At 36.6% G+C, this 15,769-nt stretch overlaps 3 protein-coding genes and 1 long non-coding RNA gene across 9 annotated transcripts; 3 read left to right on the top strand and 1 right to left on the bottom strand.

Moving 5' to 3' along the window:
• The first annotated feature begins 6 nt into the window (after window positions 1-6).
• LOC135120618 (uncharacterized) lies at window positions 7-3,765 on the top strand. Its single transcript, XM_064044948.1, has 23 exons — window positions 7-51; window positions 106-289; window positions 343-431; window positions 486-584; window positions 640-792; window positions 852-944; window positions 998-1,108; window positions 1,160-1,276; window positions 1,332-1,589; window positions 1,641-1,699; window positions 1,754-1,907; window positions 1,970-2,027; window positions 2,079-2,190; window positions 2,238-2,325; window positions 2,385-2,430; window positions 2,485-2,621; window positions 2,681-2,749; window positions 2,804-2,908; window positions 2,962-3,073; window positions 3,126-3,211; window positions 3,268-3,373; window positions 3,439-3,548; window positions 3,602-3,765. The coding sequence occupies exons 3-23, from the start codon at window positions 423-425 to the stop codon at window positions 3,635-3,637; spliced, it is 2,118 nt and encodes a 705-aa protein (XP_063901018.1). The 5' UTR covers window positions 7-51; window positions 106-289; window positions 343-422; the 3' UTR covers window positions 3,638-3,765.
• Window positions 3,685-4,864, bottom strand: LOC135120619 (partner of Y14 and mago-like). 3 transcript variants are annotated; one of them, XM_064044949.1, is made up of 6 exons: window positions 4,669-4,864; window positions 4,568-4,617; window positions 4,364-4,487; window positions 4,209-4,293; window positions 3,826-3,956; window positions 3,685-3,771 (listed from the first exon to the last, which is right to left on the bottom strand). In XM_064044949.1, the coding sequence occupies exons 1-6, from the start codon at window positions 4,793-4,795 to the stop codon at window positions 3,707-3,709; spliced, it is 582 nt and encodes a 193-aa protein (XP_063901019.1). In that variant the 5' UTR covers window positions 4,796-4,864; the 3' UTR covers window positions 3,685-3,706. The 3 variants fall into 3 exon arrangements, with proteins under 3 accessions (XP_063901019.1, XP_063901022.1, XP_063901021.1); XM_064044952.1 differs by having other exon boundaries at window positions 4,568-4,612; XM_064044951.1 differs by having other exon boundaries at window positions 4,568-4,634; window positions 4,703-4,864.
• Window positions 4,865-7,442: 2,578 nt separating this feature from the next.
• On the top strand, window positions 7,443-8,228 carry LOC135120614 (uncharacterized). The gene is made up of 3 exons (XR_010278666.1): window positions 7,443-7,543; window positions 7,597-7,644; window positions 8,088-8,228. It is a non-coding gene; the product is annotated as an uncharacterized LOC135120614 (long non-coding RNA).
• Window positions 8,229-10,495: 2,267 nt separating this feature from the next.
• Window positions 10,496-15,644, top strand: LOC135120621 (syntaxin-binding protein 1-like). Of its 4 annotated transcripts, none has more exons than XM_064044955.1 (20): window positions 10,496-10,562; window positions 11,228-11,372; window positions 11,430-11,489; window positions 11,547-11,684; window positions 12,087-12,242; window positions 12,419-12,508; window positions 12,557-12,651; window positions 12,698-12,841; window positions 12,905-13,032; window positions 13,080-13,143; window positions 13,202-13,300; window positions 13,352-13,501; window positions 13,603-13,656; window positions 13,730-13,820; window positions 13,913-14,010; window positions 14,059-14,119; window positions 14,284-14,333; window positions 14,382-14,497; window positions 15,244-15,401; window positions 15,457-15,644. In XM_064044955.1, the coding sequence occupies exons 3-20, from the start codon at window positions 11,459-11,461 to the stop codon at window positions 15,546-15,548; spliced, it is 1,815 nt and encodes a 604-aa protein (XP_063901025.1). In that variant the 5' UTR covers window positions 10,496-10,562; window positions 11,228-11,372; window positions 11,430-11,458; the 3' UTR covers window positions 15,549-15,644. The 4 variants fall into 4 exon arrangements, with proteins under 4 accessions (XP_063901025.1, XP_063901026.1, XP_063901027.1 ...); XM_064044956.1 differs by having other exon boundaries at window positions 10,533-10,562; window positions 11,217-11,361; window positions 11,423-11,489; XM_064044957.1 differs by having other exon boundaries at window positions 10,533-10,562; window positions 11,217-11,372; window positions 12,707-12,841.
• Window positions 15,645-15,769: the final 125 nt, after the last annotated feature.

The following is a 15,769-nucleotide window of genomic DNA, read 5'->3' as shown; positions in this document are numbered from 1 at the left end:
CTTGACGCTTCAGATGCAGGTCCTCTTGACAGTTCAGTGCGCTTTCGCGTGGTATATTTTGTCGTTTCTACCAGTCAGTTACCATTTTACTACATTATTCGGCAGTTGCGCTGTGAAGTTCGTTTGGAAGGAGCCACTTTGATTGCCTCTTTCAGAGAAAACCAGCATCCAGAGGCAGTGAGAGTGGAAAATTTTTTGGATCATGCCGTAGTTTTTAAAGAAAGTAGTAAAGGCAGTATTAAACACCTGCTTCTTCCAGGACGGGCTCTTCCTTACACATACGATAATCGTATATCTCTTTTTTTGGTGACATATTACGAAATGAAGATGTCTGCTTTTCAGCTTGTGGGATTCACGAGATAAAATGGAAAGTTGTGGGCAAGGAGAAGGCCTTGACGAAAAGCCACTGGGTAACCATTAGCATGGAGGAGGTTGGATTTAGCACTACATTTTTCTACTATAGACAATAGTCTTGCCATTCGTAGATTCAGCGCACCTTTCAGACGGTAAAGATCGGTGACAAGGGAAAAATAATATACGGAGTCTCTTTCCCGGAAGGGCCCACCCGAATCCTTCTTTTTTCGGTAGAAGCGCGCGCTGAACTGTTTACTGTCAGCGTTTAAAGTTGTTTAATATTAGGAAAGGCATAGTGTTGTCAATCGTATATTGGATCGCTTCAGCAGCCGGAAGACTGCCTCTACCAAAGCATCTGACTCTCCAAGCGAGGTGGTTTTTGAAGGACATCTGTCTCTGGCGGGTGCGGGAGTCTCGCTCATCAGCCTCCATTCTAAAGTAGCCCTTCGCATCAATATGCCGTTGCTCTACTCATGCGACCTTCTTTCGCCCAGCAGGAGTTGTGCTATCTTCACGTGGATTGCGTGTCCGTCGACTGTAACGTTTCTCGTCTAGAAGTAGATATGACTGTGAAAGTGCAACATTTGCAGGTGGTCCTTTTAGCCCTCCTTGTTAAAAGTTTTCAATTCACTTCGCCTTGTAGTTGGACAACCAAACGGACACGCTCTTCCCTGTCTTGCTCACTGCTTCTTACCAACCTGGCGCGGCTCAAGACGATCCTTTATTCCCGTTTTTTTATGCCAAGCTCGTCAAGGTTGCTACTATTCGTTATGCCGAGGTCGTATTGTGAACACGTGGTGTGCAGGCCAGACTAACTGCGGGACAATCGATATATCTAGAGCACTATCCTTTGATAAAAATTAAAGTTCGACCTATGGTTTTTCAAGTGGAAGAAAATTTTCTAACAGAACTTTTCCGTTTTGTATGCTACATATTATCGCTTCTTTCAGCTGAGTTTCCCTAACGTTTTCCATTAGTTTTCTTTTGACGACCTTCCGGATCAATTTATGGTAGAAGAGCCAATGGATGCCATGGGAGAGGCACTAATTGAAGTCTCTCATGAGCTGGTTTTGAATACGGACCAGAAAGCCACGCGAACACTTTACTACGAGCATTTGAACATCAGCTCGATAAGTTTTCTTCTGACCTTTATGCTTTCTAGCGGAGAGCAAGCACTCTCTGATCCTGGTAACAATTTCGTGCTCATCTTGCTGCGGTCTATCGGAGGCGCGGTGGTTCGTTGCCGGTGTTTTCCTTATTTTGAAAAGCATTACTCGTTCCTTTAGTGCAATGTTAGCAGGACACCGATCCGGCTTTCTCAAGTTCAGCGGGCTCATGCTGTCAGGTAGAAATGTCACTTCATATTCCATTGCGAGACTACAACCTTGTTTACTCACAGCACACGAAAGTTAACCTACGAAGCCATTGTGCGACACTACCGTTTTAACATTATTCGCGAGTTATTTAAGGCGTTTGGCAGCCTCGCATGGCTTGGCAACCCGCTTGCTACCCTACACGAGATTAGTTTTGGCTTGATGAGTTTTGGTCGGTTGGTAAGAAAGAAAAGGCCGTTTAACTATTGTTTGTACACGCGGACTAACACCACCTTTAAAAGACATTCTTCGGAGCTAAAGAGGGAAGACTGGGTAGAGGGTTGCGTATGGGATGTAAAGGTAAGCGGCGACTTTCACTGTAGGCGGTGGTGCTAAAAACGTTATTCCCAGCTCTTTGGTCATACACGTGCTCTGGAGTCTTCAATATGATTGTCAGTTTGCTGAGTACGCTGAGCGGCCTGCTCTGCTCGTGCACCCTCGATCCTTCCTATAAGAAATCGAGGTACTTTGCCCTGGTAATAATGTTACATTCTCTTAAACTGCTGTTAGGAAAGAGAAACTGACAATCAAGCCGAGCACATGTTTCGCGAGCATATTGCTTGGCGCACAATTGTTTGCGCATGGCTTGGCTATAGCGGTAGTCTAGAAACTGCTATTATCTATGCTTAAAGTTGACTATCTTTGCGTCTTTGTTAGTTAATTGCGATAATTATAAAACCGCTGGAGGGCTATAAACGGCAAGGTTGCAGAGAGTTGTGATTATCGTAAAGAAATAATATACGATAACGCGTTGAAGGCCCCATCGGTCTTATGAAAGGTCTCTGTCGAGGCTTGCTAGCCTTCATTATAAGGCCACTTCTGGCGTTTCTGGATTTGACCACTTACTTATTAAATGCGCTTGTCATTTGGGCTTCCAAAAGTCGGATCATGAAAGTACGTCATTGAGCAATATATTGTACTACCTGCCTGTTCTCATGATTACTGGATATTAGAGAGCACGACCGCCACGATTTATAGATGCCGATGGAATCATCCGTCCTTATGACCTGCATGCATCATCCGTACTTTCCTGCCTGCCTGCAATAAATAAAACGGCACATATGCTTATTGGTCAGGGGAACTACATTTTAAGGACGATGTGCAATGGCAGCTTTAAGCACGAGGCGTATGTGGACCATATAAGCTATTCAAAAGCTACTTCGCAAGGAAAAAAGAGAATTGTACGCTTTTTCGTATCATTTATAAGACTAGGAGGCGTGCCAACCGCTGTTAGGTGTTATTGACCAATTATCATCTTTTTTTCCTGTACAACCTGAACTCTGGCTACTTCGCCAAACACGAAGTCCTCTTGAGGAGAATCCAGGAAAAAGTCGTTACGAGAAAAGGCAGTTTTCCATGATAATTATTGACTCTAAGGCTTGTAACAAATACAAACAGGTATCAACTTAATAGTAAAAAGGGCATCAAAAAGTTCAACTCGCAAGGTCAAAATAAAAACGCATGATACTGCCGTGAGAGAGCGGGTGCGTGTAGAATGCTGTGCATTCGCGCAAGCTAAAAAGCGGTACTGTTTGAATAGCTACTGAAAATGTTGGAATGCGTGGAGGTGCCTTTGACGGCGGAAGACGAGGAGGCGCCCAAAAGGCAACTTTCTGAAGAAAGCGGATCCGATACCTTCTGGGATGGTGAGTAGCGCCCTCTTACGTGTAAGCAAGTGCCTCTAAACCCTAACCCTACTTTAACCCACCAGAGATGGAAAGCTTGAAGCTCCGGGCAAACGCTCTACATAGCAATGAGGCCCCATTGGAAGGCCAATCAAGCCCTGAACCAGATGGCTCGCAAATGCCCCTCTTTGGCAACGTACTTATAAGTATAGGCCGAAGTTCATTTGCCTATTCGCATTTCCCTTCAAGGAGGGCTTCACCGACGTCAGCATGAGCGAAGAGTAAAGCACAGCGACCAATGGAACCAAAAAAGCAGTCAGTGCAAGGACGTGGTTTTATTATAACGATAGAAGACTACGACATGCCCCTTAGTTTCTCTTCCAGTGCTTTTAGTAGCTCCCTAACTTCCTCGATTCGTTCTATATTAAAGTTACTAATATTATTTTTATTCAATGTTATTACTATTTAGCTACCGATCTTTTTAACTTGGTCGAGGTTGGGCTCTATCTCCATATTATTCACTTTGGCTTTGAGCTCTTCAGATTGTTTTAGTTTCTGTTTTAAATTTTTAATTTTCCTCTTTAACGATTCCGGATCGGACAAACTAAAAACGTTTAAGTTTAGTGCGTGAGTTAGACCTCTGAAAGACTAAGTTAAGGGTCTTTAATAAATTCGAAACTACAAGCATAAAGTTAATATGTTATATATATGTGAATTCTTTTCAAATCATGCGTTCTGTCCCATTCATTTTAATAAAAATAAAATGCTTGATCGTAGGCTATACGACAAAAAGCTTACACATAAACATAAATTGCTTATATAGAAAGAGCGAACATAAAGTCTAACGTATATAAACCTTTCAATAGCGAGAGAAGAGTTGTCAGTAGCAATCAGCGTTAAACCCTCCATAGCTTTCGTAAGAGTTTCTTTATTAGTACCATCTTTACCAGGTAAAAAAGTATTTCGTCCTAAAGTGTAATATTACCTTCCTTACAACAAAAAAAGTTAAACCCTGTTCGAGTCTTTTGGCAGCAGCGCGCTTCTTTTTGGCCTCGGCCTTCTGCTTATTTCTCAGGGTGGTACTTTTTTCATGGATTGACGTAAACAAAATAACACCAGGAACTGGATTGTTAGACTAAAAATATAGCGAGAAAAGTTAAGGTGGTGAAAACATGAATAGCCTTGACACGATATGGATGATACTAAAAAACTTACGGCTCTCTTTCTATTTTCTTGGCTTATTTGCGCTATGCTTCTAAACTTTTCTTTCAATGAAAATATACTAGGTAATAATATTAGAGTATAAAACATAACACCTTGTTCTTCGGGAGGTACATAACCAGGTTTTACCCTTCTTTCTTTTCTCCAGCTTCCATCAGGGCGCTGAGTCGCTGGAATAATAGTTGAACCATCATGAAGCTGAACCTTGCCGTAGTGAGCCATTAAGTCGATCGAAAATGAAGCGTAAAATGCAAAGCAGAAAAAAAACAAATTTTTATAAACACACGATAACTCAAAACTATTCTTCTCTTTTAATGTGAAGGTGGGCGTCCACTTTCAAGCATGGAGAGACATCTAATGGCCTAACGGATCGAGTAACCATTTTACACATGCTCTAATAATACAGTTACAACTAGCCAGGTTACTTAAGTTCCTGCATTTATATCTGTCCTCTTGTTCCTTCGATTTCGGAAATATTTTTTGTATACTCACAATAATATTACTGTAAGTAACGCTAATAATGTTTAAAGTAGCAGTAACATTGCAAAATGTTATTATATTAAAAAATATTTTATTAACTACTTATTAAAGGCACGAGCCCTAACAAAAGCCCTTTAGTATTTTGTGTGTTATTATTTAATAAAAGTAGTAAAGTTTATTAAAACTGTTCGTCAAAAATATGAAAGTTTTATTACTGAATTTGCATTTAATGTAGCAAAAGTAGGTACTTACGCCTTTAAAGTAATTAGGATTAAATAAATTATAATATGAGGTATCGTAGACAACTATATATCCCAGGACGAAATCGATTATGTATGGTTTAATATAGTTTACATCTCTTTTTGCCCTGACATCTGCTGGTATTCTGAAAGGCATTATCGCTGATAAAGATTTACAAAACTCAAATGTAAACTTAGTCCGTGAATCTGCTAGCTACGACTATAAATTTGGAATTGTCCTCTAAGGGTTATTTCGTAATTGCGCTCCATCTTATGCCATTGTTTTAATACTACTAAAATCTGAGCTACTAGAAGGCCACGAAAAAACTTTGAGCTCCTTTTCCGAGAGCCATATTTGTGTTGCCTCGGCTGTGTGAAAAGAGGCTCCGTCTTGTTGGAAAACACTAAATTTCTTAGTATACAGCTTTTTTACTTTCGGAAGAAGACTTTTTGCTAATATTTTTTGATCGACAAAAGAATAACGCACGAAGAACTTGGAGATTAAAAGGCTAAGCGGCCCTTTTAATTAAGTGGCGCTAGTTGATGATATCTTGAAAAAATATTGAAATTACCTCACCTTCCCCGAAGTGGGACAGTCTCTTTTTTGTTAAATATAACTTAAGTTAAACATTTTGTTTTAAAAAGAAATTTATTTACTTTTGAACTTAGCAGCTAGCTATTAGTTTTCCCAAAACAGTTATTCCTCTATATATTTGGTCTTTCTGGCGACTAAGGTACAGACCAGTTAAAGCCTAAACTTAAAATGATATGACCAAAAAGTAACTCTGCTCACTACTCAGTAAAATTTATTTTATGAACAAGCCAGGCATTCAAAAAATTTAGTTTAAAGGAAATGGGAGTGCGTAATTATCCGAATAATCCTGCATCCTGCAGCTTTAACGCATAAATGCAAGAAAAATTTCAGCAGCTCTTTTAAAAAAAAATTACCTACTTCGCAATTATTACCCTGTGTGAAGAAAAATTACTTTATTTGGGCCCAAATATGAAGGTGGGCGCACCTGATTCAAAAAATCTGTTTAAAGTTAAATTTGGTTGGAGTAGTTTTGTGTATTTAAGCCTTGGATATCTTCATACACACATAGAACGGCCTACTGCTCAATTGCAGTGTACGCAAATAGGTACTCCAGTATAGGCCTCATTTTAATGTAAAAGAATCGTTATCCTACACTTAAATTAATGTTGAGAGCGAAGCTCGTACTGCTTAAATTTTCCACTAAACCAAAAAGTGGCCGCCCTTCAAAGTAAATTTAAAGTTAATGAGTCCTAACAATCCAAAAAAAAATGTTTTTTCTTAACAGTTCTAACAGAGGATTGAGAATTACGATGTAGCGCAGTGTTAAAGAGCATAAACGCGTAAACTCAAGGTCTTAGGTCCTCTTCCAACGATGATCTCTGATGGATTTGCATATTTGACCTCGCCAGTACTTTAGCCCCGGTATAATGGATTTACGTGATAACCTAATGCTTTATCCCAAACGCCTTACCCTCCATACCCTAGTTACGCAAAAGGTTTCTTGAATCCAGTTGACAAACAGATTATAGTTATAAAATGCGGAGGCGCATCTCGTGACAAAGCCATTAACAGCTATAATGAAAACCCTATCACGCATTTTAATGCTTTTTAAGGTTAGTAATGTATGCTTGTATACCGCGCCTCCTAACTCACTTCTTTTTACGGGTGTAGGCGCAAAGCTGTTAGGTGAGCCTCTCCCTAGAAATAAAAGATAAGCAGAAAATATTAAAAGAAAAAAAAAGAAAAACAGAAAGATAAAGCAGAACAGCTAAAGTAAAGCAGTCAAGAATTAAAAAGTAAGGCGGCACTTTTTTATAAAGAATGTAAAAATTTCTAAAATCCTCCCACTAGTTGACGGGCTTGATATAAATCCATCCTGGCGTTCTATGTCCTCGTGTCTGCAAAATTTGGTGTAGAGTATAGATCCTTCAGGACTGTAACAGTTTAAGGTTGGCGGTCTAGTTTAGCAATAGTGGTGTCGTCACTAAAAAAGTTGTGGTTTAATTTGATTTGTTAAAAAAGGTTTAACGAGTACGTCTGCTAAATCAATGTGTTGTAAGGGAGGAGATATCGGTGAGGGCGATATTTGGAACATTTTTACACATTAACAGTGGCCTACAAATTCGGAGGCAAGTTTGTTTTCATTGTGATATAAAATGGAAAGGACCGAGCAACTTATTATGGATCATATTATATACAAATCTATTACTAATATTGGTTAGACTCTATTTAAATCCTTTTACTAAATAATATAATACTTATTTATATAGCGTTGGCCACTGCGGTTGGGGCACTCAGCTCGTTATTTATATTTAGAAGTACTTATTCTAACAAATTTTTATTTTTATTTTTTTATATAGTTTTTGTTAGACTCTGGATAGTTTAGGTAGTTTTCGTAAAACACTTTTACTGTAGTATTCACTACTATTGTACACATTTTTCTTAGAAAATATACTTTAGCGAACCGTCTCCTTTAGTTTAGAATGTAGCAATTTTTTTGTGCTCTTATAAATTAAGTTTTTTTAAAGACTTACTTTAATTACATAATAAGAATGACTTATTAGCTTACTTACCAATAATCTTTTTTGCTGTAACTTAACAGTAATTAAAGAAATATGAATATTTGATTATAAAACTAAGTAATAGGGAACTCTTGGTAAATATATAAACTTAAAGGCGTACATATATTACAATTTTTTTTCCAGTACTCTTTAAATTCTCTTTTTTTAAAGAAGTTTTATTTATTTTCACCGTTTTTTAGAAAGGAAGGCTTTGCCCGTGTTCCTCGGATTTGGCTTTGGTTTAGGCTCTAGTTATAATGAATGTTCACAGCTTATAAAAAAACAAAGAGAAGATGCACTTAAACAGCTATAATTTTTCAAAACAGGAAGTTGGTCAACCACGATAAATATAGAATATTTGTTCACCTTCTATATATAAATTTATTAACCTTTATAAAAGTTATCAAGAGAAGCAATAAATCTTTTTACAAACTAAAAAGCGATCTGATTCTTTATTGATGTTTTATATTTGTTCGATTTTATTATGTGAAGTTTGCGGATAGTTTTATCTTTAGTATATAAAGTGTAAACTTTCTAACAAAATCATATTGTGTACAAAAAGAGAATTTAGACGGCTGGTCGTACAGAGGACACATACGAATTTTTTCTTTCTTATTCGAAGCCCCCTCGCGCCTTCCGGTATCTGCTTAGAGGTATGTTGGTTACGAAGGCCAATAGTTGACCTCAACTCTCAAAGGAGACAATCGCTTAGTTATTAAAGTACACCATGTCAATAGGTGTCTTTCAAGTCGCAAAGTACCTAGACTTAGCAAGCGACTTTAAACTATAGCTCTGGTATTCATGGCGTGCAACGTTTAAACACTAAAGAGCGGTGGCGGAGGGAAACTTATTAATTACGATGATAAATATTAGAAAGACAATGATAGAGGTAAAAGCTTTCACCAAATATAGGTATGCTTGCCCCTTAGGAAGGAAATATTATTAGAGTAACAACTCATTTATATTAAAATTTGTAGTGAAAAATTTTCAAAGGTAAATTTCAACTCTAATATTGTAGAGAGCTAAGTCATCCTTTTAGGGTGTGTCAATAAAAATTTTAAAGTTAGCATATATCCCAGGAGACATAATTTCTTTTAATTTACTTACTGTGGCTGTCAAATTTCTTTTATTTTTCGGGGGGTTTTTTGGGTAAACAGGCTCCACTTTTAAGTTGGTTTATATGACTGCGACTGAGTTGGAAACACCCAAATATTGCCGTGGGCTACAAGGCCCTTGGGTCCTCTGCTGACGAACCCTCACCCTCTCACGCGTATCGCCTTTACACAGATAATACTACGACGATTCACCTCTAATCAAAGTCGTCGGTCTTAATCGCATCAGCGTCTGCAGTACCACCTGGTCACACTCGCCTACTGGTGTCGACACGAAGGGATTACCATTAAATTCGGAGGTTAACGCTCTTTTTATCCCGAAGAAACACACTGCATCACTAGGCTTAAAGAAGGCAAAGTATTTCCGTATTGTTTCCCAGATGATTTTTTGTGGGTTATCATAGACGATAATCTGGTCATGGGGGGCGGACGTAGTCCACGTAGCGGGGAAGGTTAAGACGAGGACTCAAAATTTTGTACCCTTTACTTAGTGCTAATGTTGCACAACATGCGGCACGTGCGTGTGTATACGGCTAAACAGGCCATACGTATCTGTGATTGGGCTTACGACTCGCCAACATTAGCGTCCTCGCATTAAAGTAAAATATAACAAGCAGCTAATCCTCATGGAGCTTACCGTGGTTTGTTTAAAACAATGCTTTATATTAAGATCTTTGGCTTAAGCTCCTGGTTATCGTCTTTGAACACAATTACTCACGAATATAGGACAACACACTCTGTCAAACATAGGTATAAGCTGGAGGTATACATACATATATTAATGGTATTGCTTCGTTTTAAGCTTAAATTATACTTGTACGTTCCACCGCCCAGCACGTAATGATACGTTTTCTGCGTCTTCGGCAGCATTTGTTTTAGCGTCTCAGGCCTTGTTTTCACCACAGCACTATAAACCAATTCTCTACTGCTAGCCCTGATTGGCTTATGGATCGTCCACCGTAAAAGTAATTAACGCAATTTTCTTAACTATTTTGCAGTTAAGTTATAAGTTAAATTCTAACTCGGAAAATTTATAAAGATCTCCTTTTTGTCTCTAAGCCGGATTAGAAAGTTCAGACCTTACTAAAAATGAATATTTTTTTTACTAAGTTGTACTCTTATTTAAATGAGGAAGAGTCACATGGACTTGCAGCGATTCAAATTGAGTGGCAGGCCTTGAAAAATGAGACCTGATTTATGGTATATATCAAAGTTACAAGTGTATAAACCGAAAAAAACGGATAAGGCTTTATCCAGTTTTTTCCCCATCATCCACTCTTTTGTATTATTTGCTTGCTTATGAATTAATTAACTCAATAGTCTTATAATTAAAATTTTTTCTAATATTGGTTGAAAATATTAGTTTTTTTAAAAAACGTATGGCACCGCTTTTAATGTTTGAGGATACAAATTATTTTCAATTGACTGTAATTAACTGCTATTGTCCTTAGTGTTTCACATTTTTAAATTAATCATTAAAATTTTTGGATCTGGGGTCGTAATTAAAAAACAGGGTACTATTTTGCACTAGAGGATCGCCTTTCTTTCCAACAGAAGACCAGAGTACGTTTATTTTTGTAACATTTTTTGTAAATAGGTGTAGGCAACATGTTATATCTATATAAAAAACTTCGTTTTTCCTTCAACCTTGGTCGGAACTGTTAAAAGAAAAGAGTGGCTCTTGCGCATTCTTGGCATTCACGAAAGTTAGTTTAAAAGAAACGAAATGATATGTCATAAGAGCTACTAGAAGGAAGCTAACAGTTATTTAATCTAAATATCTATCTACAACTCTTCTATATAGAAACTGCTTTTATATCATTATAAGCCTTAAGGTTCAATTTTTCTCCTACTAAATAACTTTTTAAACAATTATTTTTGTTAAGGTTAGGAATTTCTCAGATACATTTAAGCGATAAGGAAAACAAGTTCATATTTACTGAATGCGTTATGGATTAATTACAATGCTTTTGAGTACAAATTAGTATTTAAGAGGTACTACTCTTGCATTATTACCTAATGCGAAAAAAAACCGGCCACCTACTAGTCGCATACGGTATCCGACACGTACCCTTATGCAGTGTTATACGTATAAAAACTTTGTGGTATTATCTTAACCGTATTATCACACAACTATGTTGAAAATACTGAGCATAAAATTTATATATTCCATTTGGGTAATGGGTTATAATATAGTTTTAAATTGAATTTAAGCAGTTTATACGCAGAATTTTTTTTTTAATCAAGTCCAAGCAACTTTGCCGGAGAAGAATCATATCCAATCAGAAGACAATACAATATTACAATATACAAATATTTAGCGAATGACCTTTCAACCCTTCTTAATCAGCTTGGCCCCTTCGTAACTTTCTTGTATAAAACCTATTGACTCGTACACACCACTGAAATTATTTAACTTTGAGATACTAGAAATCACTTTATTTCCAGAGGCTTACAGAATGAGCGCATTGAAAAGTCAGACATACAAACGTTAATATTTTTCTAAGATAAACCAATTCTATATTATCTTGTTTCTTCCTTACTTAGGTTTAGTTAACGAAGTTTTCAAGAAAGTAAAAGATTCTGAAGCTAAAGCTTGGAGGATTTTGGTGGTCGACTCCGTTTCCACTAAGGTTATCGCGAGTGCACTTCGAATTAACGACTTAACTGAACACGGGATAACAGGTTCATAAGTTTCGTTACCTTATTTTCCATTTTTGTATGTTTAAGACAATTACCGGTAAACCCAAATTCACTTTTTAAATAAGCTTGTACGTATGAAAATTTAAGTAAGTTAGGTTTGCGTTATCAGCCAAGCCTATATATAATACTCTCTGAAGCTGTTTTGTTATCGCTCACCAAAAAATTTTAAAACTATTATAAGCAAAAGTGAATTTTTTATTAGTAGAGAGTATTTTCTTAGGAAGGATGGCCAGTATAACAAACTAAGTAACATATTTTTAATTTTACTTGTAAATTTTTAAGTTGTCCTTTTATATTTTGTGTGAATTGTGCAAAAATTTGTTCTTCGTTTATTTAATTTTGTTTAAAAAAGAAAAAATGTAAGCTTAAAACACTTTTTAATAGTTGTTGAAAAACTTGAGCTGAGTCGCCGGCCATTTCCAAACTTTGAGGCCGTTTACATTATATCTGCTACTGAATCGTCTGTAGATCTTTTCATTAACGACTATAAGGACTCTTCGAAGGCTCCTTACAAAGCCGCTTATCTATTTACTTTGACCCGTAATTCTATTTTTATATGAAAAACATTCTTTAAATTTTTTATTTGCTTCACTCCAAGCGTTTTTTTGGATTACTTAAACTGACATTGATTGACTTATTAACGCTTACTTGCTCATGCGCCATATTTTAAGTTTTTTAGAGTTAATAAAAAATAATACTTAAATTAATACACTCAGCTTTAAATACTGAACTATTTGAAAAAGTGTCTAAATCTAATGCTTCGGCTTTTTTAAAATGTCTGACGGAACTCAACCTCGATTTCTTAGGTAAACCATTACTATTTTAACCAATACAGATAAGAGAGCTGTTCATAGCATTAGAAGAGCAAATCTTTGGTTTTTACAATGACTTGGGTACGTGGGAACGCTTTAGCGAGGCTGAGCCGGACATTTTGCACATGGCTCGGCAGGTGTTTTTCTGTGCTGTTACACCTTGGATATATTTCTATATTTAAGCCGTGCCAGCTGGCCACGCTATGCGTCACTCTTCAAGAAGACGTGTATGTTGGTTACTGGAAGCACGGGCGTTACTGCAAGTCTCTTGCGCAAAAATGTTATGCGCTGCTCGGTCAGTACGTTGACGAGGCAAACTTAGCTCGTGTGCGCTTCTTTAATATTTATTAATTTTTATTTTCTTTGTTATTTATTTGGTGTCTTTTAAAGAAAAATGCCGATAAAGGGCAGTTAATAATTGTGGATAGGGCTCAGGACGTTTTAACTCTCGTATTACACGACTGTCACTATCAACCAATGATATACGACCTTCTTCAAGTTGATAATGACGTTTACAAGTAATACTCTACTTCTTTTTGCGTGTGTCGTGCTTACTTTGCAATAGATACGAGTCGAATGGAAGGTGCAAGGAAGTGGTTATCGGTATGGAGGACGCACTTTGGCTGCAAGTCTTCATATTTCGTCGCGCTTTGAAGACTGTACACCTGCTTATGTTCCTCATTTTAGCTTCGTCACCTACACATTGCGGAAACTATCCAAACGGTTGGCGGGAAAATTCGCGAAAACAGAGCTACGAGTCGTACTAAAAATTTAAAAAAAGAAAAGGTTCGACGAAGTATTTTCTAGTCAATATTTCTTCTGAATGTCTCTGTGGAGGTTTCCATTCAAGAGTTGCAAGACGCCATGAAGGCGATGCCCGAGCACCAAAGGGAGCTCACGAAACAAGCTTTTCACCTGCACACCACAGAGAAGTGCATGGACGAGTACAACCGCCAAAATTTGGAGGCGCTCACTAAAGCCGAGCAGGTTATCTCTTACACATGACTCTCTATGCCTACTATAGTAATAATAAATATATACATGTGGAGTATAAAACTAATGAAATTGGTAACATTGACTTGCTGCAGGATCTCGCGGTTGGGGAAGATTCTACCGGACTAAAAATAAATACGAAAGATTTGGTTACTTTTCTCTTAATACATACTTTTGAATTACATGAGAAACATAATAATTTTGCTTGTTTACTTTTTGAAGATGCCGCTTATAACTCAAATTCTCAGCGATCAGAATGCTTCTGAAGAAAATAAAGTTCGGATAATTATGGCTTATGTTATTATCAAGCAGGGTGCGTTATAATATTACGAGTATAATCATATTTTTTGGTTTATTATCATTATGAAAGGGATTATATTTTTTGGTTATTATCATTATGAAAAGGAATTAGTAAGAAAGACTTGGAAAAATTGTATAATATGGCCCAACTCTCGAATGAGCATAGAACGGCTATCAATAATCTTTCGTTGCTTGATGTCAAAGTACTTTATAATATTAATAATAATAATTAGTATAATTATAATTATTAGGTCTTGAGCGAAAATGAAACGAATTGGCAACCTATAAAAAGGATTAAGCGCGACAGAAGCGGTGGGCTTTTTATTTTATAGTTGTAAGATAAATAGTAAAACTTGTTATTATGCTATTTTATTAGTTCAATGAACCTTAATAATAACTTTACTGGATTTTTAAAGCTTCCTGTTGTGACTCTAAAACGAGCTGTTAATAACATTGAAATTTTTATATATATTAAGGATGGTACGCTGATTCTCGCTGGGTTCCTGTACTTCGTGATATTATGGAAGTAAAATTACTAATATTAAAATTTATACTTAATAATCATTGTTATTAGTACTGTTTGAATGGTCAATACGAAGCTGCTGATATATTATTTGTCGAAGAAAAACCCCCGACGCAAGCCAGTAAAAGCTCGGATGCTTATAACACAGGAGCTTCTTCACAACGATCGTCCATATATTATTATTCTTATTATACAATAGCGTCTTTGTGTAAAATACGCCCGAAACATAAGCTTCCTTAGGCTAAAACGTGCCTTATGTGTCTATAAGTACTACAACTTTAAGTTAACTTATTAGGGTGGTTTGAAAACATGTCAAAAAATTACCATCACTATAAAAAACCTGCAGCTCCGATTTGTTTCGACCATGAAATTTTTTGTTAGGGAGTTAAAGAGGTTCGGATGCCTATTAAAAGTGTATTCGTAAGAAGCTCGTTATCCGCTAACGACCTTCCATTGTGCTTAAAAACTCTTTCAATCGGTACGCATTCCCGTGGGCTCCCGTTGTTAACAAGGCTCAACGTTAGTGTGTTAACCTCGACGAAATTACTTTTGAGTGACAATACAGAAGTTCGAGTTTTAAGTAGAAAACTTATTATTTACCTTTAAGGTAACTGCAGTTAAAGCGGTAAAGTAGGCGCATCTTCTGAAAACAGCGCGCTCAACCTTCAAAAGTTTTATTAATTTCGTTAAGTATTTGTGAGAGTAACTATACAGTGTAAACTGTGATGACGTTGTCGTCGTACGCCTAGAAAGTTACAAGAAGGCCAGAAAGTAGGATATAGTTGCCATAACTTGATCTTTTACTAATGGTAGAATAAGCTAATTAACTACACCTTTATTACAATAAATGACTTATGCGATAAGTTTTTTAGCCATGCTATTGCTAAACATTATATTTAATATTTAATTACAGACGAACTCCAGTTTGGGCTGAAAAAAAACTTAAAAACGAAAGTGAAGATAAATTTCGAGGCCCGACTTTGATAATATTTGTAATCGGTGGAATTTCTCGCTCGGAAATGCGTCATGTCTATGAACTTTCAAGCATGAAAAATCGGTTAATCTTGTTGGGTTAGTGATTTTTTATTGTAACAAGGGGGATGTCAATAATTATATTATATACGAGGATCCACAAATGTGTTAAAGCCAAGTCAACTCATCAAAACACTGAAAATGATAAAAGAGTCGGAAGTAACTCCTAAAAGTTTGGGTTACTAAAAAGTTTGATTTTTACTAAGTACGACTAGCAAATAATTGTCAAGGGAAAACATGGGATATAGCTGGTTTAATAAACCAATATACTTTAAATTAAATAAAAAGAGGCTTAAATAAATAGTTTGTATATACCTTTCAAAATTCTTTAACCTTAGTTAAAAATTAATGGATGTTTATAAGGGCATCCCCTACTAACTTTATGGTGACAATTACATATTCGCTAC

Source organism: Zophobas morio, unplaced genomic scaffold (assembly GCF_036711695.1).
Source record: "Zophobas morio isolate AGI-343-1 ecotype UQ-CSIRO unplaced genomic scaffold, CSIRO_AGI_Zmor_V1 ptg000402l, whole genome shotgun sequence".
In the NCBI taxonomy this organism is placed as follows: Eukaryota; Metazoa; Arthropoda; class Insecta; order Coleoptera; family Tenebrionidae; genus Zophobas; species Zophobas morio.
The sequence above is the reverse complement of the archived record's forward strand: the minus strand, read 5'-3'. Positions and strand labels throughout refer to the sequence as shown.

Bases quoted from the DNA above. Each gene is read 5' to 3' on its own strand.
- LOC135120621 (XM_064044955.1), top strand. From the start codon at position 11,459: ATGAGCGCATTGAAAAGTCAGACATACAAAC. The intron at 11,685-12,086 runs GTTCATAAGTTT...ACTTTTTAATAG, and splicing joins AACTGAACACGGGATAACAG to TTGTTGAAAAACTTGAGCTG. The intron at 14,011-14,058 runs GTACTTTATAAT...TATAATTATTAG, and splicing joins TTTCGTTGCTTGATGTCAAA to GTCTTGAGCGAAAATGAAAC.
- LOC135120619 (XM_064044949.1), bottom strand. From the start codon at position 4,795: ATGGCTCACTACGGCAAGGTTCAGCTTCATGATGGTTCAACTATTATT. The intron at 4,618-4,668 runs GTGTTATGTTTT...TTTCATTGAAAG, and splicing joins TGTACCTCCCGAAGAACAAG to AAAAGTTTAGAAGCATAGCG. The intron at 3,772-3,825 runs GTAGCTAAATAG...ACTTTAATATAG, and splicing joins CGACCAAGTTAAAAAGATCG to AACGAATCGAGGAAGTTAGG.
- LOC135120618 (XM_064044948.1), top strand. The intron at 1,277-1,331 runs GTATGCTACATA...GTTTTCCATTAG, and splicing joins TAACAGAACTTTTCCGTTTT to TTTTCTTTTGACGACCTTCC. The intron at 2,028-2,078 runs GTAAGCGGCGAC...CGTTATTCCCAG, and splicing joins GTTGCGTATGGGATGTAAAG to CTCTTTGGTCATACACGTGC.